Source organism: Panicum virgatum, chromosome 3N, assembly GCF_016808335.1.
Source record: "Panicum virgatum strain AP13 chromosome 3N, P.virgatum_v5, whole genome shotgun sequence".
Classification (NCBI taxonomy): Eukaryota; Viridiplantae; Streptophyta; class Magnoliopsida; order Poales; family Poaceae; genus Panicum; species Panicum virgatum.
The window spans coordinates 20,446,473-20,472,536 of NC_053147.1; the positions used below are offsets into that span (position 1 = coordinate 20,446,473).

The 26,064-nt window shown below is 43.8% G+C and overlaps 5 protein-coding genes across 8 annotated transcripts; 1 reads left to right on the top strand and 4 right to left on the bottom strand.

Moving 5' to 3' along the window:
• Positions 1 to 111: 111 nt before the first annotated feature.
• On the bottom strand, positions 112 to 4,724 carry LOC120664992 (calreticulin-3-like). Of its 2 annotated transcripts, XM_039944404.1 has the most exons (14): positions 4,534 to 4,724; positions 3,823 to 3,930; positions 3,419 to 3,611; positions 2,601 to 2,859; positions 2,463 to 2,519; positions 2,337 to 2,384; positions 1,941 to 2,027; positions 1,804 to 1,861; positions 1,562 to 1,629; positions 1,362 to 1,457; positions 1,230 to 1,286; positions 1,020 to 1,109; positions 596 to 619; positions 112 to 498 (listed from the first exon to the last, which is right to left on the bottom strand). In XM_039944404.1, exons 1-14 carry the CDS (start codon positions 4,622 to 4,624, stop codon positions 487 to 489), a joined length of 1,248 nt encoding a protein of 415 aa, XP_039800338.1. In that variant the 5' UTR covers positions 4,625 to 4,724; the 3' UTR covers positions 112 to 486. The 2 variants fall into 2 exon arrangements, with proteins under 2 accessions (XP_039800338.1, XP_039800337.1); XM_039944403.1 differs by having other exon boundaries at positions 1,230 to 1,457.
• A 1,038-nt stretch (positions 4,725 to 5,762) lies between these two features.
• On the bottom strand, positions 5,763 to 7,723 carry LOC120664993 (60S ribosomal protein L38-like). Of its 2 annotated transcripts, XM_039944405.1 has the most exons (4): positions 7,623 to 7,695; positions 7,526 to 7,558; positions 6,820 to 7,003; positions 5,763 to 5,960 (listed from the first exon to the last, which is right to left on the bottom strand). In XM_039944405.1, exons 1-4 carry the CDS (start codon positions 7,623 to 7,625, stop codon positions 5,938 to 5,940), a joined length of 243 nt encoding a protein of 80 aa, XP_039800339.1. In that variant the 5' UTR covers positions 7,626 to 7,695; the 3' UTR covers positions 5,763 to 5,937. The 2 variants fall into 2 exon arrangements, with proteins under 2 accessions (XP_039800339.1, XP_039800340.1); XM_039944406.1 differs by lacking the exon at positions 7,526 to 7,558 and having other exon boundaries at positions 7,623 to 7,723.
• A 512-nt stretch (positions 7,724 to 8,235) lies between these two features.
• LOC120664994 lies at positions 8,236 to 9,193 on the bottom strand. Its single transcript, XM_039944407.1, has one exon. It carries the CDS (start codon positions 8,968 to 8,970, stop codon positions 8,470 to 8,472), a length of 501 nt encoding a protein of 166 aa, XP_039800341.1. The 5' UTR covers positions 8,971 to 9,193; the 3' UTR covers positions 8,236 to 8,469.
• A 296-nt stretch (positions 9,194 to 9,489) lies between these two features.
• Positions 9,490 to 12,694, top strand: LOC120664995 (ribosome production factor 2 homolog). The gene is made up of 7 exons (XM_039944408.1): positions 9,490 to 9,780; positions 9,858 to 9,981; positions 10,852 to 11,055; positions 11,337 to 11,582; positions 11,666 to 11,902; positions 12,186 to 12,251; positions 12,345 to 12,694. The coding sequence occupies exons 2-7, from the start codon at positions 9,910 to 9,912 to the stop codon at positions 12,450 to 12,452; spliced, it is 933 nt and encodes a 310-aa protein (XP_039800342.1). The 5' UTR covers positions 9,490 to 9,780; positions 9,858 to 9,909; the 3' UTR covers positions 12,453 to 12,694.
• Positions 12,695 to 13,691: 997 nt separating this feature from the next.
• Positions 13,692 to 25,860, bottom strand: LOC120664996 (protein RNA-directed DNA methylation 3-like). 2 transcript variants are annotated; one of them, XM_039944410.1, is made up of 22 exons: positions 25,517 to 25,860; positions 24,263 to 24,498; positions 24,024 to 24,179; positions 23,477 to 23,635; positions 23,289 to 23,372; positions 22,776 to 22,843; positions 22,288 to 22,662; positions 22,159 to 22,207; positions 21,930 to 22,082; positions 21,433 to 21,588; positions 21,295 to 21,352; positions 21,062 to 21,220; positions 20,958 to 20,994; positions 20,740 to 20,798; positions 20,423 to 20,474; positions 18,574 to 18,623; positions 16,127 to 17,641; positions 15,632 to 15,676; positions 15,392 to 15,499; positions 15,246 to 15,296; positions 15,046 to 15,127; positions 13,692 to 15,006 (listed from the first exon to the last, which is right to left on the bottom strand). In XM_039944410.1, the coding sequence occupies exons 1-22, from the start codon at positions 25,767 to 25,769 to the stop codon at positions 14,049 to 14,051; spliced, it is 4,863 nt and encodes a 1,620-aa protein (XP_039800344.1). In that variant the 5' UTR covers positions 25,770 to 25,860; the 3' UTR covers positions 13,692 to 14,048. The 2 variants fall into 2 exon arrangements, with proteins under 2 accessions (XP_039800344.1, XP_039800343.1); XM_039944409.1 differs by having other exon boundaries at positions 13,692 to 15,127; positions 25,517 to 25,859.
• Positions 25,861 to 26,064: the final 204 nt, after the last annotated feature.

A 26,064-nucleotide genomic window follows, 5' to 3' on the forward strand; every position in this document is an offset into this window, starting at 1 on the left:
TCAAATTGTGCCATGGTCTCTTTAGCTGTGTGAACTGCTTTAATAGTAAAAAAATGAGTGAGGAGTAGGCCAATTAAATGGAAAAAAAGCTAGTCCTGAAGTTCCTTGTCCTGAAAGCAGAGCAACGACAAAAATGAAATTAAAAATGAAAGGTTTCTCAACATCTGCAGCGTGAATGTAACACGACGTGGTAAACATAAGAGTACAAGAACATACAGGCTACAGCTCACATTTCATGGCCAACGTGGAAATTTAGTTACAGCCGCGGTGGGGCGGGTTGAATCTGTACGGAATCACAGTTTCAGTCTGATTCAGGTTGTGCAACATACAAATTCAGCGTGTGCTCTCCGTCTCCATGACTGTAACAGTACGGCCAAGGACTTCAAATATCTTTGCCACAAAGTGGCACATCTTATTAACACAATCATGAAGGCCCCTTTCCATAGACGAACAACTGATGCCCAGCAGATTTCGAAGGTGCAAGATCTATAGCTCGTCCTAAACATGAAAACAAATGATTTATAATGTCAGATACCTCTTTATTGTGTAACTATGGGCATTCGAGGATAAGAAATGAAGATGTTTTGCAACTTACATGGTAGTCGTAGTGCCTATGACGCTGCAAATGCAGAGGAAAGGAAGAATATGTCAGCATGTTGATGTATAAAGCACTTTACCATATTACTGACACTGACTATGCAGCTATAAATACTTGGCATACAGTTCCCCTAAATTCGGTCACTGGCCTGATGAAGTCTAAAATTCTTCACTGGTGTGCTGGCCATGCCTATTATCATCGTATTAATTGTTTATACTGCCTATCTACGGGGAAGCAATGATCTACACACCTAAGGCCTGAAACTTCTGGCAGATAATCCTTAAGAAGGCCAGGGATAAATTAAGGGGTTGAAATATATTGAACTATAAACCAAGAAAAGAAGAGCCTATATGACAAGGACAAGACAAACCAAACTGTGACAGGGAAAAAAGGTCCAGTATGACAAACAGAAGAAATGTACCTTATATCTATCCCTGTAACGATCCCTGCCACGGTCCCTATCCCTCTCTCGCCTTCGTCTCTCCCCTTCCTCCCGCGCCCGCCGTGCTTCCTGTGGAAAAGCAAAGCCGGTTAACTCCACCCAGGCTCACATTCAGAATTTCAGAATTGTTAACAGACAACGGCAACCAGAGCAGAAAGAGGATCAAAATTCAATTCCATGCTAATTAACCTCTTCTTCTCTAGCCTTCCTCTTCTTTTCAGCTCCTTCGAAGGCCTCCTTTTCAGCCTGCAGTACATAAATAAACTGAGCAAAGGGTTCCCAGTGGGAGACATCATGGATCACAACATATCGTGTGCGTACCTCCTTATTTGCAGCAAAAGTTTCATCTACAACATGTCTTGCATAGTCCGGATCATCACAAATCAAAATGTTGTCAAAAACAGAACCGGCTTTGACCTGTATATTATGGTAGTAGTAAGTTCAGATAGGATTTATGTCATTTGATACAACCAAGGATTGTGATGGGGTACACGTGGTTGACCAACTATGATGTTTGGTACCTGCCAGACTTCAATCCCCACATACTGCAAAGGTTTCAAAACGTATAGGTCCGGGTCATCCTCAAACTCTGCAAAAGGTAGTTCAATTAAAGTTCTATTGAGCATGCAAGATGCAGTAAAGTTACTATCAGGAGAAATACATAAAACTTTTATTTGACAAACAGTAGACATGATCTACATGACAATATGTAAAGGGCATTACTATAGCACAAGGCAGAAGATCAGATATATATGTCGCTCACCTGGATTGTCAATCCATGGGGTCTTCCACTTTCCTTTGTAGTTAGGATTCTTAATTTTCTGAGAGCAGAAATGCATGAGTACATAAATATTAGAGGGATAAAAGGTTAAGGGAATATAATTAGTCTAGAAAATAAACCTTCCGCTTCCATGGTCCCTTGTATTCTGGATTCGGTATCATTCTAGGCTTCCATATACCGTCGTCGTCGTCATCCCATGACTCAGGCTAATTTAGCATTAATCGAAAGTATTAACATCTTGTGTTTGTTTAGTGATGAATGCCTAGAAATTATTGCCACCCGCTAGTGAATCAGTAAAAGTGACTGAATGTTTAAAAGGAAAGCAATGGTAACAAACTCGAATGTAATGGAATATTTTTCTATCCTCATTTGTCTCATACTATAAATAGTAAATGTGTATCATTTGCATACTTAGGTTCGAATAAAGTGCTCTGAAGCATGAAAGTGTTAGTTAAATTGTTCAAATTTTACTGGATTTATATTATTAAAAAATCATAATTCAAAGTTATGCATACCTTTTTGTCCTTAGGATCAGGTATCTCTTTAGGAATTGAGTCATATCCCTGGTCAGTGAAGATTAAAAGGTTATAGAGAATTATTTATCAAGATATGTTTATGACAGGACATATGACAAAACATACCTCTGGCTTAACTTGATCAGGATCTTCAATATACTCCCTGTCATCCCAATCTTTTGGCTGAAAGAAACCAATGTATAAGGAAAGGCATGGTTGAAATTACTGTATGACATGCTTTTAACATGCCAGAAAATCCCGAACCTTTTTTGCATTAACATCTTTGATCCTACGAGGAGGAAGGATATCCCAGTCAGTGTACATGCTCCCAAATTCTCTCTCCCGGTTATCAATAAGGATGCTATAAGTGGCATCAGGTCTGAGAACAAATGTGTAAAAATGTGTCAACTTGTCTGTTTCACATTTTAAATCTTTCTTGATAGGGTAGTTTTGCCCCTGGTACGAAAGTATGAGATGGAGCTTCTTTTTCTGATCCCCACATATATCAGGCCCAAACATGAAGCTGCATAAGTAAACATTAAGACAGTTAGTAGGTAATAATCAGCAGAAGATAAGACGGACCAAGGAATTACTAACAGTTCAATTCAATAGGTAGGCAACGAGTAAACAATACATTCGTCACTAGATCACTCATGGTATGTGGTGCTTAGGCTTGCCTCTAGTTTTAGATTATCATCCAACCAATTTTTAGCTGGTACCTACCAGTAAAGATATTTTCATGATGCCCAACGGCTAGTGAAATCAATGTTATAAGCTTGACGCAGGCTAATATGTCGATAATGTTTTGGAAAAAGTCATGGACTGTCCTTGACAACTGCAATCAATCTCCACAGATGACCACGTTACCATTGGTGATTCTCTAGGCATATGCAAGAACTCCTAAGGTATCACCACTACCTGTTTTACTGAAAATTTTGTTCTACTTTGAGGTGAAAACCATAAAGTTGCATATGTAGACTTCATGGATAGACAAAAGCACATTTGTTATCTATAATTATGAATTATGAAGAAACCTCATAAACAAATTCGTTTCTTAGGCCAAAAATAGAGAGAACATCAACCTGTAAGGTGTGTCGCCACCAAATTTCTTCTGGTTGACATGGCCAGACATGAGTTTGATGTAAGCACCGCCACATTCAATATCCTGCTCGATTTTTAGCGAGTACTGGACCACTAATGTTCGGTTCTTGTTACTAAATTCTGAGAATTTTGCCGATATAGCAAAATGTTTGGCATCCCCAGTTGTTTGTATACCTGAAAAACAGTTGCCGAGTGCAAATAATCATATAATGCATGAAACGATGTACCCAAGGCATATCTAGCCGGAGACTGAGTGTCAAAATATCCACTGTCACTATCAAAGTAGAACCTGTCTTTGTAAAATACAAAATACTCAACAAATAAAGAGAGGGGTCACAAGCCCCTTATTACACATAATGTAGGTCCACCCATGAATAACACTCACCTTTATCATCAGGATCTCCAGAATAGGTTCCCGCTGTGTGCCGGAATGTTCCAGCTTGTCCTTGGCTCCTTTTCCAATCAGATTTCACCCAACGGTGCTCCCACCCATCTGAATGTTACCATGTGGCACAATTTCATTAAGCACAAACAAAAAAAATGCACCAAAAAACAAGAAACTCGAGCATGGTGCCATTGGTTATACTGATAAGTTCTTGGTTGCACAAGACATCATATCAACAGAACCGTAAGTTGACTCTCACAGTCTCACTCTATCATGCCCTGTTCACTCTTGAGGTTGGACCACTGGAGCATACAAGAAGGCACAGCTAACAGTACCAATCTCTCTTTCTTAAAAAAAAACAGCACCAATCTCTCTAGACTAAATTGAAGTCTACTCCTCTATTAATGCATGCCCGGTAAAGCTCTCGCCGGTTGTTTTTCTTTAAAAAAAAAGGGCCTACTGAAAGCTAAGCTATAGGAAAATAAACAACTCTCTGAAACAACTAACTGAAATTCTGAATCTCTCGGTGTCAGCAGTAACTGGTGACAGTGACACCAAACCACACGGGCGGATAGCACAAACGAACACCGAATCAATCCGGCACAGTCCCAGTGCCAACGAATCGCACCTCGAGGACAACCGCTGACAACGAATCAAGCTCGCCAATTAACTAAACCGAGAACAAAATTAACCCCGGTGCAGGCACAGTACCATCGAATCGCTCCTCGAAGAAGATCTCGCCGGAGGCGAGGAGGAGCAGCGACGAGAGGACCAGCGCGCGGTGGAGGAAGGCGCGGCCCATCGCCCTTCCCCGCCCTCAGTAGGCGCGGTGGAGGAGGAGCAGCGAGCTGTCCTACCACTACTACTAGTCGCTGCCGGTGGGCAACTGGGAACCGCGAAGGGAATATTTGTAAAGCTAGGGGAACCGAGAAGGGGCCTAGGCCCAGGGATTATTCACGGTGATGCCATTGCATTCCGGCGCCGTTTCGCCGAGGCTAATGGCATTCCTGTGATTTCTGCGAAGACGCGGGCCGGTTTACCAGGGAGTGGGGAGGTCACTCGCTGCTGGTGGAGACCGGCAGTGTGAAGGCCGGTCCGGTCCTCCGTGGCGGACCGGCTATGTGGGACAGCGACGCCGACGCGGAGCGGGCGACGACGTTGACTTTGTCAAAGTCCACCGTGGATCGCGACGTCCCATCCCTCCGAGCTGTGGGGCCCGGAGACCGGACCGCCGGCCGCTGAGCACGACGTTAACAGCGGAGCGTCACCGATCCCCGCTGGAGCGAATCGCCGCTCGTCGGAGCTGCGCCGGCGGCCAGTAGGAGGCCGCCATGTCACCGGGACGACGTTTGTTTCGTTTCGTTGCCGCCCGCGGCATGCTGCTCCACGGCCGGAAGAACCCTTCTGGTCGTCCAGCTTCTTGTGCGTCTATACCATTACCATCACACTTGCACATCGTCATCCAACGTGTATTGGCCAAGGTAAACCCGGGTATTGATCTGAACTTGAAAGATATGTTCGTGGTTGAGATTGATTTGCTAGTGTCAGTTCGCCAGAACGCATGACGACTTGTGTTTGGCCAAGGGAAAATTGCACAAACCCAAGTACATGCTGATTCATTTACCGGAAGGCGCTAGAGGCACTTCATACACTAATTCAGTAATCCTCACTAACCACTCTCGAAATCACCTGTGATGCCATGCGACAGCTACATTAACTAGACAACTACCTGCCTTCAAAAAAAAAAGAAACAAAAACTAGTAGACAGCTGGTCGTTGGTCGACAGGCACAGCCTATGAGAATATACGAGTAGGTATTAGAAAACCATCTCTAGCTTGCTGTTGGGTTTTCGCAATCTCCACATTCGACAAACCTAATTTAATTTGACAACAGAACTAAGAAATGTGCTGTTTTGAAAAGAGAAAAGAGAAGAACAGTCATTCGAATATCAAATCGAGGCTCGCCAGCCATCACATTACTTCCACATAACATTTCGTCTCAATCACAGCAATTCATTTAAAACAGTCGGAGGTCACATACAGAAACTAAATTTAAGGTAGATTGGCAAATCTTTGAAGCAACCAGCACCGGTGCTGTAGTCACTATTTCCAAAGCTTAAACCTCCTGCACGTTCAAGCCTGCCAAAAGAAGAGATCAAAGTCAGTAACTTGCACAATGGCCAGGAAATTTCAGAAGTGTTTCAACTTGAAACAAAATAAGTATATAAAAAAATTTGAACAATGGAGGAAGATGCATTTAGGCACATGATAGAACCAAATTTTCGATTTAATCTGTCTACTTCTCAAAAGAGGTCCTGTAGGCTAGAACATAATCAAAGAAAGTACGTAACCTATAACTTAACACTTCGTTTAGACATGCATGCCCAATCATGGAGAACAAAGTTCACAAAGGCATAATCAGTGGTAGTGACATTTGAATTCCTGCATCACTCAAACTAAGTACTGCAAATGGCATTTACAAATATTGATATTGCAATAGCGGGCTTATAAGTTATGAATATTGAAGCAAAGAATAGTGGAGCTTTCAGCTAAAAGACCTGCGTGACAACCAGAGTCAAATAAAGCATGTAAAACAATATAAATTAAACAGCTTGCCTAAAGTTCATATGATGCACATATATAAATTCCAATGGTTCTCAAATGATGTTCGCAATAAAGTACATGCTGAGCAAAACCCAATAAGAAGCCAAAAATCCTACTGAATGGCATGCCTATTCTATGACAAGGTTACTTATTAGTGCAAAAATTCTGTTCACAGCTTACCAATATGAATACCAAAAGTTTGATTTCTTGACCAATTATTTTCATTACAATTCCATGTCTAATTTTTTTTTCATATGTAAGCGATGGAACAAAAGGACATTACCATTAAGCATGGAGATATCCAGATACATACCAGGCAATAGGATAGATCAAATTGGATTTAAGCAACTATGCATTACATTGTTTCGGAAAAAAATTCCAATACAGCACATACCAGGAGGCAGAGACTGCTTCAGCTTGATGGCCTTCTCAGTGTCATAGACACACAGTGTGTAGAGGTACTTGGAGCAGCGAACCTTGAACTTGACGGCATCCTTGCTCCTCTTGATCCTCACGGAGCGGGCATCCTTCCTTCTCGCTGTGAGAAGGAAGTCCTTGATCTCATGGATTTGCTTCGGCTACCATCAACAATAAAAAGTCAGAACCCACCACTTACGACAAAACAAATTACCATTCCTGTTCAGCACCACAACATCACTATTTGGTAAGGAAGTAACCTACGTACTAAGAACTTTACTGTTAAACGAGTTTAAATTAAGCTTGGTGTCCACAACAGTGTTTCCTCAATTGCATTATTAAATTAGATTAATTAATGGACTACAATCAGCAATTCAGTGTATAGCTCCCTTACACCCCGTCACGTCTGAGGACTATAAATCCTGTAAATTCAATAGTTTCAAAGTTTAACATTCCGGTCTCATAACTGCCTCACTTTATTTGGAGTATGAACTCCAATGAAAGTTTGAGTCGCCCCCCAGTTCAGTACTAAATTCGATTTCAGCTACAGAACAGAAGGATATGTACCCGATTCGCTACAAGCCAGCTAGATCTATGACAAGGTACCAGCTTACACAAATAAAAAGCAAATCGACCGCACACTAGTGAAAGAGGATGAACAACGAATGCGTACAAATTTCCACCTCTTGAATCCTAAAAATGCTCGTCGATCTACCCTGAAGAAAAAGAAGAAGAGTAGGATCAAGAGATGAAATTGGATTTGAGAGGAGCGGGAATTACCATGATTGCTGCGCTTGGGAGAGGCCACGAGCGCTGCAGTCGCAAACCCTAGCTATGCGTAAGGACGACACAATGGCGGCGGCGGCGGACGCGTGCTTGGTTTTATAGCAAGGCGGAAGCCCTAACCTTTAATGGGCCGTACCTAAGGGTCCAGTATTGCAAATAATAACGGCCCAAATTAGTTTAGAATAACGGCCCACCATCCTCTAACCGTGTAATCTATGCCTTCAGCGGTTGAGAAATGCTTAGAAACTGCAAAATACAGTATATGCAAGAGAACCTAAAATTGACCCCCGCAAGGCCCCAAACAATATCTGTCAGTTGAATTTGTTATAAAAAAATGGATCACAGTAAAATTCTTCAGCTTAGTGAATGAAAGTTGAAAACGAGGTTTCGACTTTATTTTGCTTTGTTGTATTTGGCAAAGCTTGACAGATCACCAAAGCATACTCATCCATCATATCAGTGATCATATATATGCTAAGTTCTTGCTGTTTGAAGGAGGCTTGTGGCCTGAGAGGCTAGAGACTTGAGAGACAGCCAAATCTCTGGAAGAGAAGAAACAAGAAACTGACCACACTACTTGCTCCAAAAAGAAAAGGATCAGAGCACATTGTCACCGAATCAAAGTTTCCCTTCTCATTTATATCATATCACATGAATGAATCGAATACAGAGCAAAGCAATACATTTGCCTTTGCACTTTGTTACATGATCACAGTAACAAGAGTTGAACATATCCCCAAGGCCCAATCTGCAAATGAACAAAAAAAAATTCCTCGTTTCTGATTTCCGCTTTGTGTCTTTCTCCAGTCTTCAGGCTCTGTTGTGCGGGATCAGAGCAGAATCAAACATGGTAACCAGACGCCCAGCTCTTGGAGTACTCGCCGTCGGCTTCCTCGCCGCCATCGTCGTGGAGCCGGAGCGCAAAGGCGAGCGCGAGCGCGGCCCACTCGAGGACGAAGATGGCCGTTCCGAGCCCGCCGACGAGCTTGAGGATGATCTCGCCGTCCTCCTCCCGGACGTAGGACCGCAGCTCGGCGAGGAAGTCGGCGGTGCGGGTGAAGGCGAGCAGCGCGGCGGCGCCCTGGAAGATGGCGGTGAGGACGGCCCCCGCGGTGTGCGCGGCTTGCGCGCGGCCGGCCCCAGCGCCGCCGTCCGTGAAGGAGCCCGAGCAGCCGGCGGCGGCGAAGACGGCGGTGAGCGCGTGGAGGAAGACGAGGAGCAGGCCGCACGGGGACGGCGCGAGGCGGAGCGAGAGCGTGAGGAAGATGCACGCCGACGCGGCGCCCAGCAGCGTGTAGTTGCACAGCAGGAACGCCTTGTGCGCCGTGCGTCCGCCCGCCATCGATCACCCCGTGCGCGCTGTCTGAGCACCGGCTGCTTGTTGGTCGCGATCGGGATCTGCGACTGCGACCGCGAGGAGAGCAGAGTGCAGAGAGATCGAGAGGGAAGGGTGGGGCGCGCGAGTGATGAAGGAGCCGGAGAGCAAGGTGGCGAGCATTAATAGATCTGCACGAGGCGGGAAAAGGGGGCTCGGCGTCGACGACCGTTGGGCGGCGAGGGGTTAACGGCTAGTGCCGCGGGAGGAGCCTGTCTGCCTGCGACTCGCGTGCAGCCGAAGCGAAGGGGCAAGGGGAGAGACGTTGAAAGCTGAGACGAAAGGGTAAAAAAGAAGCTTCGCTTCATGGACTCATGGGCCTAAATCGGCCCACGAAATACCAGCCCAAGAAAAATACCGGCCTCCTCAAAGAAGGTACCAGGCCCATCGAGTTGATTGGGTCAGCCCAGAACAGCTTCATGCGCTGCGCCGCCGTTCTCTAGTCCTGGACAAAGGCGGCGCGTGGGGTTTCTAGGGTTTGGTGATAGGGAGTCGTGGGGTTTCAGGTAGCCTCCTCTCCTCCTCGGCGTCTGGGCCTCACTCCGGGCGTCGCGCTTCGTCTCCCCCAGACGCCGCCGCCTAGGGCTTCCTCCGCCGCCCTCCACCGCCTCCCTCGGGTCGCCGCCGTCCTCCACCTCCTCGTCGGGTCGCCGCCGTCCTCCACCTCCTCGTCGGGTCGCCGGCGCCCTTCACCGCCTCCCTCGGGTCGCCGCCACCTCCCTCGGGTCGCCCCCCCCCCCTCCGTCGCCTGGGCCTGCGCTGCCTTGTCTGCAACAGGTAAGTTGACTCTAATTTGGCTGCCCAAGTCTGAAAAGCTGCAACTTGCTCATTACAAATTTGTATTGCTTGCCCAGTGAGCAGCTTGTTCTCCGCGGCGGCGGCTTGGAGCGGAGCCGGAGGGAGAAGATGGTGGCGGCGATCAGGGTGCCCAAGACCAAGCGCGCCAGGCGGGAGCTCCTCAAGCACGCGCCCAAGCTCGTAAGCTTCCTTCTCTGCCCCCCTTCCTCCCACCCCCGTTCTCCCTGCGGCGAGTGGGGGCCGTATCCAGGGGAGGACTGCAGAATGAGCGACCTAGCCGGGCTTCCTCCAAATTAGGCACCCCACCCTTTTTTTCCCGAAATTGTGCCGATCAGTGGTAGCATTCCAGTGGGATATGGCAATGGGGAATAAACTTAGAAATCTCTCGAGAGAGAGTAGAGATAGCTTCAGAATTCAGACATCAAACTACTATCAGTTCATACCCATCAATGAGAGTACATCTTTGTCCGGATTCCTCATCTGATCCACAGAACTAGCTAGCCTACTCTGCGTTGTATGGCTGATTTTAAGGCCTGCAAAACGTGTGGTACGGCCCGCTGCTGGGTCAGTGTGCACTGTGCAGGGACCATCTTACAACAAACAGCACCGATGAGGCAATCTTGTGATAACCTTCAGCAGTCCTTGCGTTCTGCTCCGCTCACAGAAGAGTTGAAAGAAGAAGCTAAGATTGTAGCTGCCATTTACCGAGTATTAATTGATGCTGTTAATCCTTGTTTTCGTCTATCCAGACTTTACCTTCATGTATACTTGTTATCCGTTGCGAGTGATATAGCTCTATATAATTTAGTAAATGTAGCGGCGGGTTAGTTAACTGGAAAAAGATGTGAGCTTTTGCCAGAGTGTGCACTGCACTATGATTTGTGCTGAAAATCATGTGGAATTCTCTACGTTAGCTTGCTGGTATAGGTATTAGGATGTTCTGCATATTTCGAACCTTGTATGCTAATAAGACATTTGCAAATAGAAATAGCATGTTTTTTTTTTGTGACAGAACCTCACGTCTGGCTTCTGCTCTGATAATTTTGACAGGTTGAGACCGGCAAAAAGACACTGATCCTCCATGGTACCAAGACTAGTGCTGTGTTGAACTCTGTGCTGTCAGATATTTACCACCTGAAGCGTGATAATGCTGTGAAGTTCACCAAGAAGAATGACAACATTATGCCTTTTGAAAGTGGTGGAGAATCTTCTTTGGAATTTTTCTCCCTCAAGACAGACTGCAGCCTTATAGTGGTGAGTGACATCATTCCGACTTTGTCATTTGGATGCTTAGTGTGAAAAGTAATTGTTTCCATTGCAAAAATGATGCCATACTGTATTTGCTGATGCTGTAAATAATTCATGGCGAGGAGTAGAAGTAGAATAATCTAATGAGCTACGCAATGAATTTCTGACCACCCTTATAAATCTGGTTTAATGCTTGAGTCCTATGTCCATATGTTGAACATGGTGATTTGATGACTTGTCTTAAGCTCACTCCATTGTTTTCAACTATATTTGAACTTTTGCTGCAGTATGGTTCTCATTCAAAAAAGAGACCCAATAATCTGATATTGGGAAGGACGTATGACCACCACATATATGACCTTGTTGAAGTAGGAGTTGAGAACTACAAATCGATGGAGTCTTATGTTTATGATAAGAAGCTGGCACCAAAACTTGGATCAAAGCCTTTCTTTGCCTTCATAGGAGAACATTTTGAGAGCTCTGAAGAGCTGAAGCATTTGAAAGAAGTGCTGCTTGATCTTTTCAGAGGAGAGGTGAACCATTTGTCCATAGAAGCTGGTATGCGGGATATGGATATTCTCTTCAGCTTCATAATAAACTGTTCTGTTAAATGCAGGTTGTAGAGAATCTAAACCTTGCAGGTGTAGATCGGATCTATGTGTGCACAGCAATCTCTCCTACTACTGTCTACATGATGCACTGTGCTCTCCGCCTGAAAAGGTCAGGCACACCTATTCCCAGAATGGAGCTGGTTGAAGTTGGACCTTCAATGGATCTGGTAGTTAGAAGGCATAGGCTTCCAGTTGAAAGTTTGAAGAAGGAAGCTATGAAGACTGTTGAACATGCTAAGAAGGTATACCTGATGGAACTGTCTCTACTATTTGATGAATTGTTGTTATCTTTTATTGGACATTGCTAGTGATTGCTAACTTTAGTTCCATTAGCCTTGAAAAACTACTGTCCCCTATACCTGATGGAACTGTCCCTCTTTACTATTTGATTAACTGTTGTTATCTTTTATTGGACATTGCTAGTGATTACTAACTTCAGTTCCATTAGCCTTGAAAAACTACTGTCCCCTTGTGTTACATTCTCACTGAAATCTTCCTGAGTCACTACTATGAACCTTCTTGCAGATGAAGAATGTCACCAAGGATCCAGTGCAGGGCAAGCTGGGCAAGGTCTACATGCCAGACCAGCAGGTTTGTATCATACTATTTTGTTTCTGGAACAATAAAAATGGTCAAGATTGCTTTTGACATGATAAACTGATTCATGGTTTTTACTGAATTCAGGTTGGGAAGTTGGCCTTATCGAGTGACATAAAGGGACTGAAGAGGGAGCGCCGCGAGGCCAAGAAAAACAACAAGCACTCAAAGAAGCAAAAGGTCAACCCTGAGTAAAAAACAGGGATTTGTTTTGTCTTGGGTACTGGTCACACTAAGGACTTTTGCTTGTTGTTCACAGCCGCTGTGTTAGCCAAGTGTAAGCCACTTGCTGTTACATTGGGTGGTAATCGTTTAGTGCCATTTTTGTAGGCAAAAAACCTTGTGGTGACTTGCACAATATGCGCACCAACTCATTATGTCAGACAAGCATGGAAGTTTTGAGCAATGGTATGTTACAGTTATTATTACATTTGCTAGTCCTGGACTCCTGATGTCATTGATCTGCGATGATGGATGAGTTTTGCCCTCACGAAATGGATGGCATTTTCTATCCATGTGGCTGTGAATCCTGAATCTGTTGACAAATGCACAGTTGCATGGAATCATACTACCGCCCAATCTGTTCTGCGTTTCCTGTGCTGTTCCGGTGGGGCGGCCAAAGAAGGTCTCGCCGTAGGGTGGTTTTGTCGATCCAGACAGGAATGACTGGCGCCGCCATGATGACGAGGTTGCCGGTGTCTATGTACGAGGGTGAACATCGAGGTGATGTTCCGAGCTCACGTCAGAGATACGAACCAGCAGGAGGAAGACGAGGGAGAAGAGAAGCTCCAGCTCCATGGCTGCCCCGACTGACCTGGAAGAGACACGAGAACCAAAGAAATCCACATGCCGCGCTAGTTGTATAGCGGCAGAGCCGAGGGATGCTTGGAAGATGCGTCTGGTCAAACAGATGAGGAAAGCCGTTGCTTGCTCGATGGAGATGGAAGTGTTAGTGTTGACGAAGAACAGGAGCCTGATTGGTCCCGAGCTCAAGTGCTGCCATGGTGGTGGTGGTGGTGTGCGCGCTGGGTGAATCTGCTTATGCCGCCCACGCGCAGTTGTGCTCGAGATCAAACCATGTACTCCCTCCGTTCCAAGTTATAGATGCATAATTTTTCATTGGGTAAAGCTCGTTTTAGCAAATATAGATGCATAATTTTTACTATACATTTAGACATAGTGTTTATCCAAATACATAACAAAATTTATGTATTTAAATTTGCCAAAACGACCTATAATTTGGAACGTAGGGAGTACGTCTTAGGCTCTTAGCTCTTAGGCCGTGATGGGACCTTCATTAGTGATGGGACCTTCATTAGATAACACAATGAAAAATGTCACCGCCGGGGCCAGGTACAACCTGCTGGTGCTCCGGGCAGCCTCAGGGGTTGTCTGAAATTTGCAACGTATCCGCCGACGGCATACAGGGCACAGTAGGTCGGAACAGATAGAACCCACAGCATAAAACATCATCCACGAAACATAAACAGCTACGCCATCCTAAAGATTTTCACCGGGCAGCTTTGAGCACCACAGCAACAAGCTTATAAACGTTATATGGGCAGAGGCCACAAACACGATGGAGCAATGGTACCTCGATTACTGCCACGCGCCACTGCCAGTACTGGAAAGGCGAACAGGTTCTAGGCCATGGTTTCGAGTTCGAGCAAGTGGCAAGGGTGCCAGCAGACGCTAAGGCTAGAAACGCATCTGGTTCACAAGTTCAGGCCGCACGGTAGCACTATTTACATTGTCACGCCAGTACGGGGCGCAGCTTATTGCATGGCTCGCTTACCATCCGCCACTGCCGGTGGAACCGCCGCCCTTGCTGCCGTTCCACGCACCATCATCCGCCGCTTTGTCCCAGGAACTGCCACCACCTCCTCCTTGGCTGCCGCTCCCCTCGTTGGCTTTCCCCCACGGGCCATCATCATCTTTCTTGGGAGGAGCCTCTGGCCCACCTCCCCATGAAGACTTCTCTGCGGTTACTCCTGAGGAATTCCAGCTATTGTCATTGCTCTTTCCCCAGGAACCTCCGCCACTAGAAGCACCCCATGTGCTAGACTTGTTAGCATCACTGCTTGGCTGACCCAGGATAGAGGGAGATGATCTGTTCTGACTCCAGGAGTTGTTTGCATCACTCTTTCCTGCCTGATCATCTCCACCAGACGTATTTTGCGCTTCCCAGCTGGGCTTGCTTTTTGCAAATGCTTGACCTCCTTCGCCGCTCCCTTTGCTGCCATTCCAGTCAGCCGACCAGCCACTGCCTTGACCGAAGGGCCTTTGCTCATTGTTGCTGTTCCAGTTTCTGTAACCGCCACGGCCACCATTTCCCCTGCCAGACCCCCAACTGCCACCATCTCCAGACCCAAAGTTGCTGCTACCTTGGCTTCGGTCGCCTTGCCCAAAGCGACCACGGCCTCTACCTCTGCCACCTTCAAAACCCCTCCTGTTCCATGGCTCTTCAGACCTTTCGCCACCCGATTCATCGTTCCTGTTGCCTCCTCCATTCCACGAGGAACCACCATCCCCAAAATCCCTTCCTCTCCCTCTGCCTCGATATCCACATCCAAATCCACCCCTACTGTTTCCACCATTATCATCACCAGACCTTGGCTTGCTCCACGCCTGGTCTCCTAAAGAGAAATTTGGTTTGCTCCAAGAAGACTCCTGATTCCCACCTGAGGAGCCAGCACCCCAGCTATCAGTTTTCTTGATGTTATCATTACCCCCCTTACTACTCCAGGGACCGTCAGCCTTTAACTCAGATGGAGTGTCCTTTGCAACATCGTTCCAGCTAGAATTGTTGTCATCAGAACCCACACCAGAAGGCACCTTGCTTGTCCAAGGATCAGTTTCTTGTTCTTTATCTACAAAAATGAAATATAATATAACCTTAGTCAGAGACCCTGAAATGATGACTGTTATTCAAATCAAAAGGTCGAGCAGAGTGACCAATACAAACAGTGTAGTTAATCCATTGAGTACCTTTATTTGTAACAGTCTTGTTTGCCCAAGGATCATTTTGTCCTTCTTCACCTATACCCAACAGCATAAATAAGATGGACGTATGTCTATAATTGAGTAGAATAAGAAATTTGCTTGGCTTCAACACCACCACATTCCCAACTTACCCCCATCGGTGCAGGAGTCTTTTGCCCTGGTATTCCAGCCACCACTGTTATCCTCAGCACCAGAAGAAGTCATCTTGCTTGCCCAATTATCATTCTGGTGTTCATTGCCTACAAGTATAAAACATAATAAAAATAAGCCCGTAAGATACCAAGTGGATAAGGAAGTGCAGTAGAAAGCTACAGCATTAAACACCGAACATAGCAAGAAAACATGGTTGTCTCTGATTGCTTCTTAATCACCTTGAATAGAAGCCACCTTGCTTGCCCAAGGATCATCTTGTTCACCTACACACATAAGAAAAAAGGAGGGGGGTGAATGCTCTGTAGCATATAATGGACCACAATAATTTGCATTATTCAATTATAATATTGACAACTCTCAGCCTGAGGGTAACCGGAGCATTAATGGGGTGTTTGCTTTGAGGAATCACCTCATCTAGAATGGAATGGTCCATCATGGGATCATCCCGGGAATTTTGGTGGGATGGAACCAGTCCTCATTATTAAGGTAACTATATGCTTCCAAGGGATGAGGTGGTGATGGATCAACCTATTCCATTCCCAAACCAAACAAAAACCACCAGGAGCGAGAAGGTGATGGTTCGCCCCATTCCTCAAACAAAACACCCCATAAGCAAAACAAGAAATTTCGAGTCCCTTTTGCCATCTAGAGATAGTATAGCGCTTGAAATTTTGAACAGGAAATTAGAGGTAGAAATTAGACAGGATACTGACCTACAGATGGTTTGCTATCCTTCGAACTATTCCAAGTAGAAGGTTTATTTTCACCAAATGACTTTGTTCCTCCACTGCTACTCCAGGGCTGGTTACTTGGTGGATTCGCGGCATTCCAATTATCTCCACCACCCCAAGAACCTTTATTAGATGAATCTTTTTCCCAGTAGGAAGAGCCTCTATTTCCCCAATTTTGTCCATCTGCAGTGTCATTTTCCCTTCCAAACCCAGAATCGCTTCTATCACCATTTCTCCAACCATTGTCTCTTCCCCTCCCTCGCCCTCCATATTGTCCCCTCCCTCCTCTTCCCCTTCCCCTGTATCCACCAGAATCTCCAACTTCATTGTCTACATTACTATCAGACCTCCAAGAGGTCCTTCCAGCATTCTCACCACCCCATGAGCTCTTCCAACTTCCTTGATCATTTCTGCCATCAAAGCCTCCAGATTCCTGACCCCTACCTCTACCCCGTCCCCGCCCAAATCCACGTCCACCCCCGAAGTTTCCAGGCTTGCTCCAGCTGTTATTCTGATCATCTGCCCTAGTTTCCTCTCCCTTGTTCCACCTTGATGAACCATCATTGCCAAAGGATTTTGGTTTATCCCAACCACCACAACCAGCTTGGTCTGAAGCTCCTTTTCCTTTGCCCCAACCATCCTCCTGTGCTTCACCAACTGCAGATGATTTATTCCAGTTAGCAGAAGTATCCCAACCTCCCGCGCCACCATTTTTGTCAGAGGATCTAGCCTCATTCCAGCCACCTGCTCCATCACCATTATTGTCTTTTGACTTGCCCCAGGTACCATCTTCAGTGACAGGCAAAGGAGTATCCCATGCCCCATTGTGGGTCACATCTTTGGGAATATTATCTTTTCCCTGGTCTTCATTTGACTTGCCCAAAGGTCGGCCCCATCCTTGAATGACACCCTCCAACTTACCGTCTGGAGGCATTGTAGCCTTTTCCCAGCTATTGGTTCCTTCTGTATCTATTGCTTTAACCTTGCTTCCCCAAGGGTCTGCATCAGCTCCAGAACCCATGTCCACCACCCTGCAAGCCTCTCCCCAGTTGTCACTCTTTTCACTCTCCTTATTGACTGCAATTCCATCCCAAGAGCTACCAGCAGCATCAGATCCACCAACCCCAGCTGGTTTACTACCCCACACATTGTCACTGGAACTTTCCTTCTGAGCAGCACCAGTGTTCCATACTCCAACAGCTGAAGATATTGTTTTCTTACCCCATGCATCAGAATCACCATAAGCAGGAGCCACCAATTTCTTACCCCATGGATCAGAATCCCCATCAGCAGAAGGTGCCACTTTATTACCCCATGGATCAGAACCACCATCAGCAGAAGATGCCACTTTATTACCCCATGGATCAGAATCACCATCAGCAGGTGCCACTTTATTACCCCATGGATCAGGATCACCATCTGTTTTCTTACTCCATGGGTCAGATTCACCTTCAGCAGAACTTTTCTTACTCCATGGATCATTTTCTGATTCTCCACCTGGAGATGCAAACATTCCACACTCAGCAAAACTGTAAAAACATCAACACTGGTAAAAGAACTAAACCAATTTCATAAAGGATAATACCACCTTGTATGCCAGAACCGACCTAAAAATCAAGTTTCTTTTACTATTATTACTATCACAAGTGATGTGTTCTATTACCATCTTTTTTGGTTAATGTGGCTTGTGGCTACTGTTGGGTTTATTTCCAACCTAACCAAGGCTTTCTTGCAGTTGTTTACAAGAAACCTGTCCTGCCAGTGTAAGATAGGAAACTACAGCTGCTGCACTGCATGCAGAAATACGAAAAGATGCAACAATAAGCTATTCAACACTGCATGCAGATACGAAAAGATGCAACAACCACGTCTCAACAAGTTGCAGGCACCCAACTAAACCAACCTCGCAAAAAAGAAGGAAAAAATTTCTAAATCACATAACAGATGACCTGTTTGTAAAAGTCATTTAGAAACGAAATTCAAAAGGTTGTGATAAATCTTGATTATATGCAGTGTTTTAAAGGCGACAAGGCAATCCAAGGCGAGCTGGGTACGCCTGGTCGCCTAGGCGCACCTAGGAGACAAGGCGTGGCTGTTGCCCAAGGCGAGCTGGGTCCACCTGGATGCCTAGGTAACGCCTTTAGAGCTATGATTATATGTAATGACCCTCTTTATCCTCCCATGCTAGTCCAACCCTCAGCAAATCAATGGGTCTGTTACACCACTCCTAGTGGCACAGTCAACTAAAGCTATCTTTTGCAGATTCACGTAAACAAGCATTTGAACAAATTAAATAAATCAATGCCACTGCCCTAAAAAGATAAAATGAAAACACAACTGTGATCAAGAAAGAAAAATCAGTGAAGCTTCAAGATGTGAATAAAGAGACCGCAACCTATGTCAACAGAAAGAAATAACACAACTATTACCTGCATTCTGGACTGGTAAGGTGGAACTTGAAAAAGGTTGCCATGAGTCACTGCAGCACATAAAACAATTTGATGAATAAAAGGATATGTGCAAACAATCAACATTAGTTAAGAGCATCTATGCCTTCAGGTGATTCTCTACATGAGTGAAGAGAAATGAGACAAATCAGAAAGAATTTAACATCTTTGTTCTCTTCAGAAATTTGGAAGAGGCACAAGCAAGAAACTAACAGGGATAGCAGGCAGTGCAAAAGCAAAATAGCTAATACAGCAACATCAGAAAGGCCATAAGGAAATCTTATAACGCTTGCCAAGCAAAGATGCCCTTTTCTTAACCATGTGAAATCAAGGCAGGATTAAATAAGTATTAAACAAAGAATGGTTCTACTCACTTTTCAGGTGTCGTGTAAAACTATATGACTACCAAAAGATGGTTTTGATTAAATTTAATCCTAATTTAATATGAAAGGTTACTGTATATCGTTTGTCTTCTTTTTATGTGCATCTCCCAAGACCTAGGATCATGTGCAGGTACAGCAACAGTACAGATGATTGAGGAAGCTCATTATTAGCTGTTTTGGAGGACATATATTGGGTACAGGGAAGTTCAATCAGGAATTCGGCCAGTTAGTCAATGAAGTTCAGGTGGATTAGGAAAACAATCAGTACGGAAAGGAAGGTAGCATGCAAGCTGTCCAAGACAGCTAAGTGGTGTAATCAGTTAGCATAACAAGAAAGATAATGAGATAAGCTGAGACAATGTTAATATGTAAGTGTGGGTTGAAATTCAAGTCATGACAGCATTCTCATGGATCAAAGACTGGTTGTCATAATATATTGCTTCTATCTGCTATCGCAACCTCTCTAGTCCTCTCATCACAGGGCCCAGCCTATTTCTTCTCTCCTGATGCATCGCTAATTGCAAAAATCCACGCTATCCCGATAAGCCATTCTTCCCAATAAGCCCTGTCTTCTTCGCCATCGACTTTAACACGTAGCCCTGCCCGTGTGAAAGCTGTCAACACACCCCGCTCACTACGAGAGAACGAGCTTGCCGGCGGACCACTGCCGTCCCATTCTTTAGTGAGCTGGAGCGCTGCCATCTTATCCACGGAAAACGTGCCAAACTATCGCTTCGGGTCGAAGCACTAAAAGAAAAGGAATTGTAGTTTTATCCCTATCTTTGCATCACAATTGTAGTTTTATCCGAATACAGACCAAGGTTGATAATAGCAGTTCAAAGGAAGATCAAGGATGGTTAATATTATGTTGTTATGTTGTTATGCATTATATAAGTGCTTTTTTGGAACAATGATACTAATATACAAAAATAGGCAGTTAGGCACTGCTCCCTCAGGATGGTGTATTTCTCTTCTTCAGAAATGAATGGCAGAGCTCATGATATAACATAAAATGTTATAGGGCCTTCCCTCTGACCAAAATTTGTTACTCATCATGCTAAGTATATTAAAAGATTGCTAATAGAAGACAATAAAAGGAAAATACCCCAACAGCACAAAGGATATGTGCAATATTAAGTTTCCCAATGAATCAACTGTTCAATGCCCATTTCTAGAAAAATATCAACAGCAATCCGTCTAGCACAGCATGCAATGGTAGATTGAACTTGTTGGTTTTCTTTATAGTTCGCATATGTGCGGTAGCAAGTCCTCCACAGTTAGATTTAATGGGTGGGACAGAGTGGATACTCCCAAGAAAAAAAGAGTACTCTAGATGTAGAAGAAAGGGAACATAACAAAATCAAGTCCAAGCTTAGCAATTATGAGTAACCAGCAAACTACTACTAAATTGGACAGTGAGCTCAAAAGGCGAAAAGCATAAAACAAACCTGCCAAAAGATGGCAACCCATTGTCCCATGAAGTTTTCTCTGCTTCCGAACCTAAATTAAGAATCAATATAAATAACAAATCAACAAAATCTACAACATCATACCAGCAGTAAAGAGAACAAAGAACTCTAATCTCATACGAGCACCCTAAATGAAGTTTCCCATCAGAAGAAAGTAACTCATAGTAGATGGTTCAGCAGGCGAGCAGCAAATATTTAAGGGGAAATAGTAACATTTCCCCATTTACACTTTAGATACTTATCCTAACAAATAGAACTCACAACTGTACATATGGAAGTATGAAGCTCACACTTACCAAAGAAAGATGTATCTTGATTTCCAAAATTGCCAGCTGGAGCACCAGACAAGTTATCCCTGGTATGGCATGTAACATATTGAGAAGCTAATACAAAAGTGATATTATATTGTGATATTATACTGCAATAGAGTGAGAAGTTAACAAAATGATGATGCAGCTGCATTACAGCACAAGTAACAAAGCAAAGATAAACAAAATATGGTCCGTTTGCTTACCCCCTATTAGCTGGAACTGACAGAAACTCAGCTTGTACTGCACACAACACAGAAGTCAGTCATTGTCCAAACAAAAGCTCCAACAATATGCTAAGCTTACTAACCTGTAACAATCTTCAGTAGAGAATCTAGCTTAACTGTCACATCATTCCGAAATATCCGAACTACTCGACAGAGATAGCCTTTCAAAGGACCCTTTTTAATGCGTAGCATCTGCCCGATAGAGAAAAGTTGTTCTCTGGTGCTTCTGTAAGGCCTCTCAGCTGTATTAAGAAGGAAATCAGAACAGAAACCTTACATTCAGGTAACATTACAGAAGAAATCAATGAACACTTACGGGCCCGATGCTCATTTTGCTCATAAGAAAGCTCAGCAAACATGGGAATTGGATTGTCCTGATACATAGAAAGCAAAGTGAAACAAAGAATATCTCCAATTCATTGACATTGGCAAGTGGATACATGTATCTTCATACCAAGTTTTCAGCAGTAGAGCCTCCCAGATCCTTCCGTTTCTTCACATTTTCACATGACCCGCATTGAGCACAGAAAAAACCGCAGTTCTCACTTTCACTTTCATTATAAATAAACAGTATGCCCAAGTACAAGTGTTTAACAACACCTTGCTTACCCTGCAAATATATTAATCTATCAGCATGTATGCTAAATGGAAGAAAATGCATCCTTGTATGACTCCGAAAACACATCTGTCGGTAGTAAATAGCGCGCTATACATTACTGCAGTAACAGTGACATGCATATCATAAATCAGTACAACATAGTAGTACTAGTACATCCACAATGTTAAACTACCACGAGCAATACTCAGTGCAATTATCTACTCCAATATTTCGAAATATTTAAAATGAATTGTTCCCTTGAAATAAAAACAAAGAAGGCATGAATTCCCATGCTGCTCACAAAATGAGAGACAAATAACATACTAATGTTAGATTGATAGTTAAGGTTTCACCTGAAATGGGCCTTCCAGAACATTAACAGTGTCATTAATAGATATTATCTTCTTCTGACGATCAACAGCTGTAAACATTTTGTCTACACAGCTTTTCTTAATGTCGTTCTTTTTTATTGTCACTGCAGATCCTTCAGGACCACCCTTTAATATCTACATAGAGACGGAACCAATTCTTCTTAGACCAAAACAAGGATGTAAAATGAAGTGTGCATTAAAGGGTTATTACCCTAAAACCCTCTTTCTCAATAGCAACAATCACACCAAAATCTTTTCGCCTGCCCATTAGAAAAGGGAATATAAGGATGACACCTGATAGTTAGTGGATAATGATTATAACTGTATAACACAGCCTCACCCAAAGAGTACAAGATCATGGAGGTTGAATTCATCATTATCATCAAAATTTTCCGTCGAAGTTGAAGCTTTTGGTGTTTTGGAAGATTTCATTTTAGAAGATGAAGGTGACTTAATATCTCGTTCTGCGGGAATGTTCCTTTTCTTAGGACCATAGATGCTGGAGACCCAATCCAAGTCATCAGCAGAAGCTCTATTAAGCGGACTAGAGAACTTCAGAAGTTCAGTCTCTGTTGGTTGTATCCCCCAGTAAATCAAAGAACTTAGTGCAACCCTTTTATATAGAAAACCATCTTTGAACATCAAACCATCAAGTACTTCAAAAACTTCACCAGTCTGACGATCACGCTTCATTTCAATATGAGGCCTGAAGAACCTACATGACAAATGAGATTATGGAAACAATGTAAAAGGCTAGTTAAAAAATAGTAAAAGAAATTTATCTCATGCAGGACAAGGAAACATCGGATGTAGAATGGAAATCATTGCTCTAGTTCTTGAGAGCTGATTAACCGTGGAGCAGGAACTGCTGCATCTTTTAACGAAATTGCACCACCCTGCGAATACCAAAACGTAACTTAAGCATTCAGCAATCAGGCTGTTAGCAAAATAGAATTGTGAGAGCCTGAAAGGAGTAAGATGAAAAGAATTTTTTGTTCACAAGCACATGGAAGCCAAATGATACTGTAGGCTGGTAAACCAGTGGTGATACAGTTAGCTGGTCAGTCAAGATATTATACATTCAGTAAACAGAATGGAAACAGGCAACATGACGCAGAACTTCAGACATATAATATCTACTGTAGGTCACACAAATACTGGTGTACCTAGTTTCCACAACAAAGATGTGGCACAGAGATTGACACAAAAGCCCCATGATACTCAAATATACATCCTACTTAATAATGGCCAGGAACACAAGAAATTTGATAGTTTGGATGAATAAAGAAAAGAAATCAGTTCAAAAACAGGCATTTCTACTGCCAAGTATAAGAGCCTTACATATTTTTTCGAAATAGCATGGAGGTCGACTCTGGGTATGATTTTTATCAGCACTCTTTTCCGTCCGTTATCCACGCTAACAACCTAAAGAGTCACAGGTAAACAGTAATGTAAGAACAAAGAAGATAGAAAATATTTAGAGAGAAGTTGCCAATAGAAAGAGAAGCCGCAAACATATTATACCATACCTGTGCTAGATCACCTTTATAGTTTCCATTCTTCATGCGGACCCATGTACCACGGGAGATTTCAAATGGTTTTGTACGGCTGGATAACAAGCTAGGAACTTCAGCTGCAGGAACAGAAGTAATTCTGCTTGCATACACACTACAAAACCCTTTGCATGCCTGTAATAAGAGATGCCGATATGGCCCACGAATCATTTGACAGACAAAATACAAGCATATATGTAGAGAGATAAAAAAGGAAATAAAAGATTTTGTTGTCTACTATAAAAAGTTTTTACAGATTCATTAAAAAGTTCTTCTTTTTCTCAAACTTCCAAGGCACGAATTAGTAAAATCGGTGTGCATGGGAAATGAAGACGGAAAAAACAATGCTGATAGATGCCACATGCAAAATCTATCTGCGTTTCACAAATCGGAAGTTACATCTTATATTCCACAAAACAGTAATAGCACAATAAACATAGTGCAGTGCATGTCACCCGGCATGTCATTGCCAACACGAATGCATTTTTTCCTCTTGCGGTAAAAAGAAAAAAAAAATGTGTACCTCTGTAACATCACAAGCCTTCTCCGCTTCAACAAAAACAAACCCTCTTACATGATCAAGTGCAAATGCTGTGATAATTGGCACTTTGGTACCAATTTTTTGCAGATCAACAAACTTTTGCATGAAACAGAAAGCCATTTGGCGCTCACGCCCAACCTGGAAATCAGTTAAACAAATCAGCACCTAGCCAACAAGTGCTAGTTCAGCAATGTCAAGTCAAGTTTTTGTTGATCACAAACCATGCATTTAACCCTCCAAATAGTAGGCTCTTTGAGTGCACCATCCATGGGGAAGATGTCATCATCTTCCCTAGAATAGCTACGATCAGCAGCATATTTCACACCATTACTGTACCGATTCATGATGAATTCCTCAAGTTCATCACCACTAAGCTCCTCTTCCTTTACAAGAGAAGGAAGAGGGTGTGACCTTTCAGTTCTGATATTTTGTACATGTTCCCCACCAGTAAAGAAACCTGTGGTTTCCATAAACAAGATCACATAAGCAGAAGATCCCAACTCCTGATAATCAAACCTTCAGATAAACTTTCTTATTTGAAAAAAACTAACCTTAAAATTGTGCATGAAGAGTACGGGATAAAATTGACATTATTGCAAAAGTGCTTAGAGAAGACACGAACCTAGAACACCCAGATAATTGCTAATAACATAACTTCAGCATTAGGTTAATTTAAAATTTCAGATGCCAACATAAAACAGCAAAAATGGAACAGGCAAAACAACAATCAACTCATAACCTTATATCTGAACTACAAGTAAAATAAAGCAAAAGAGTTCATAGATAACTAATTCTGAATATTGCATATTTTGTTATTCTTGACTTCTTTTTTCAAAAAAGGTAAAAATAAAAGACATTTTGTTGATTTAAAACAGGAAAATCACACACAGGAGCAATGCATTTTGTGCAAAATGTGTTATGGTAAAAAATACTAATGTTCTGAATGCTAGTATGTCACACTAAATGCATTTCATAATTGTAGAGATGTATTGTAACCACATAAAAACAGAACTTTTGGGTAGCAAAGGTCAGTCAACACACTTTGCGGAAGGGCAAACTTCCGAGCAAGAAACTAGCAAAGGCATCCCCGTTCCCTACCAAACTCACAAAACCATCGAATTAGTATTTCTATTAGCCAGTGATTGTTTGGTCCTTGTACAAACTTTGGGTAATAGGTGAAATTCTACAGTACTCGATTTGTTCCTGTCGTTAAGAAGGGGAAACTCCGCCCACCGCACCCCCCCCCCCACCCCAAAAAAAAAAACAATCGACACAAATCAAACCTAGGTAACAGAGAAGGTAGAAAACCTAGGTAACAGAGAAGGTCGAAAAAATATATCCCCAAATAATCGACCTAGTAGTCCACATTTCCACAATGCACAGAACAAAAACCATAGGCCGATCCATCCAACCGATCCACACCCCCACGCACGACGCTAGCCTCGCCTCAGGAACCGCGCCGAATCCGTACGCACCGTCATCGGGGTCGGAGGCCTCTTCATCGGACTGAAGCACCTCTTCCTCCTCGTAGTCGTCGTCGACGCCGGCCGCGTCGTCCACGAACTGGAGTACTCCGGCGCGGCGGCGGCGCTTCGCCGCAGAGGATGACGAGGGCCCCGCCCCCGCGTCGCCGGAGCCCTTCCGCCGCTTCCCGCCGGACCCGGATGCGCCGGCTCCAGAGCCAGGGGATTCCGCGACCACCTGCTTGCCCTTCCCCTTCACCGCCATGGCGAAGGCAGCCGCGAGTGGGGGAGCGGGGGATGGAACTTGGAAGACGACGCGACCTACCCGAGGAAGTGGAGGGGGGCCTTTCCGAGGAGCGGCGTTTGCAGATGCCCCCTCGAGTGATATGAAATTTCTTTTCAGTGATACGACCGGGTTCAGTGATACGACCGTTCTTTTCAGGGATGGAAATTAGGTATATTTTAAGTTATTGGATTGATAAAAAATTTGATTAAATGAATTAGAATTTGATTCTGCGTAAATAATTTTAAATAAGAAATGAACTAGAATTTAAAACATA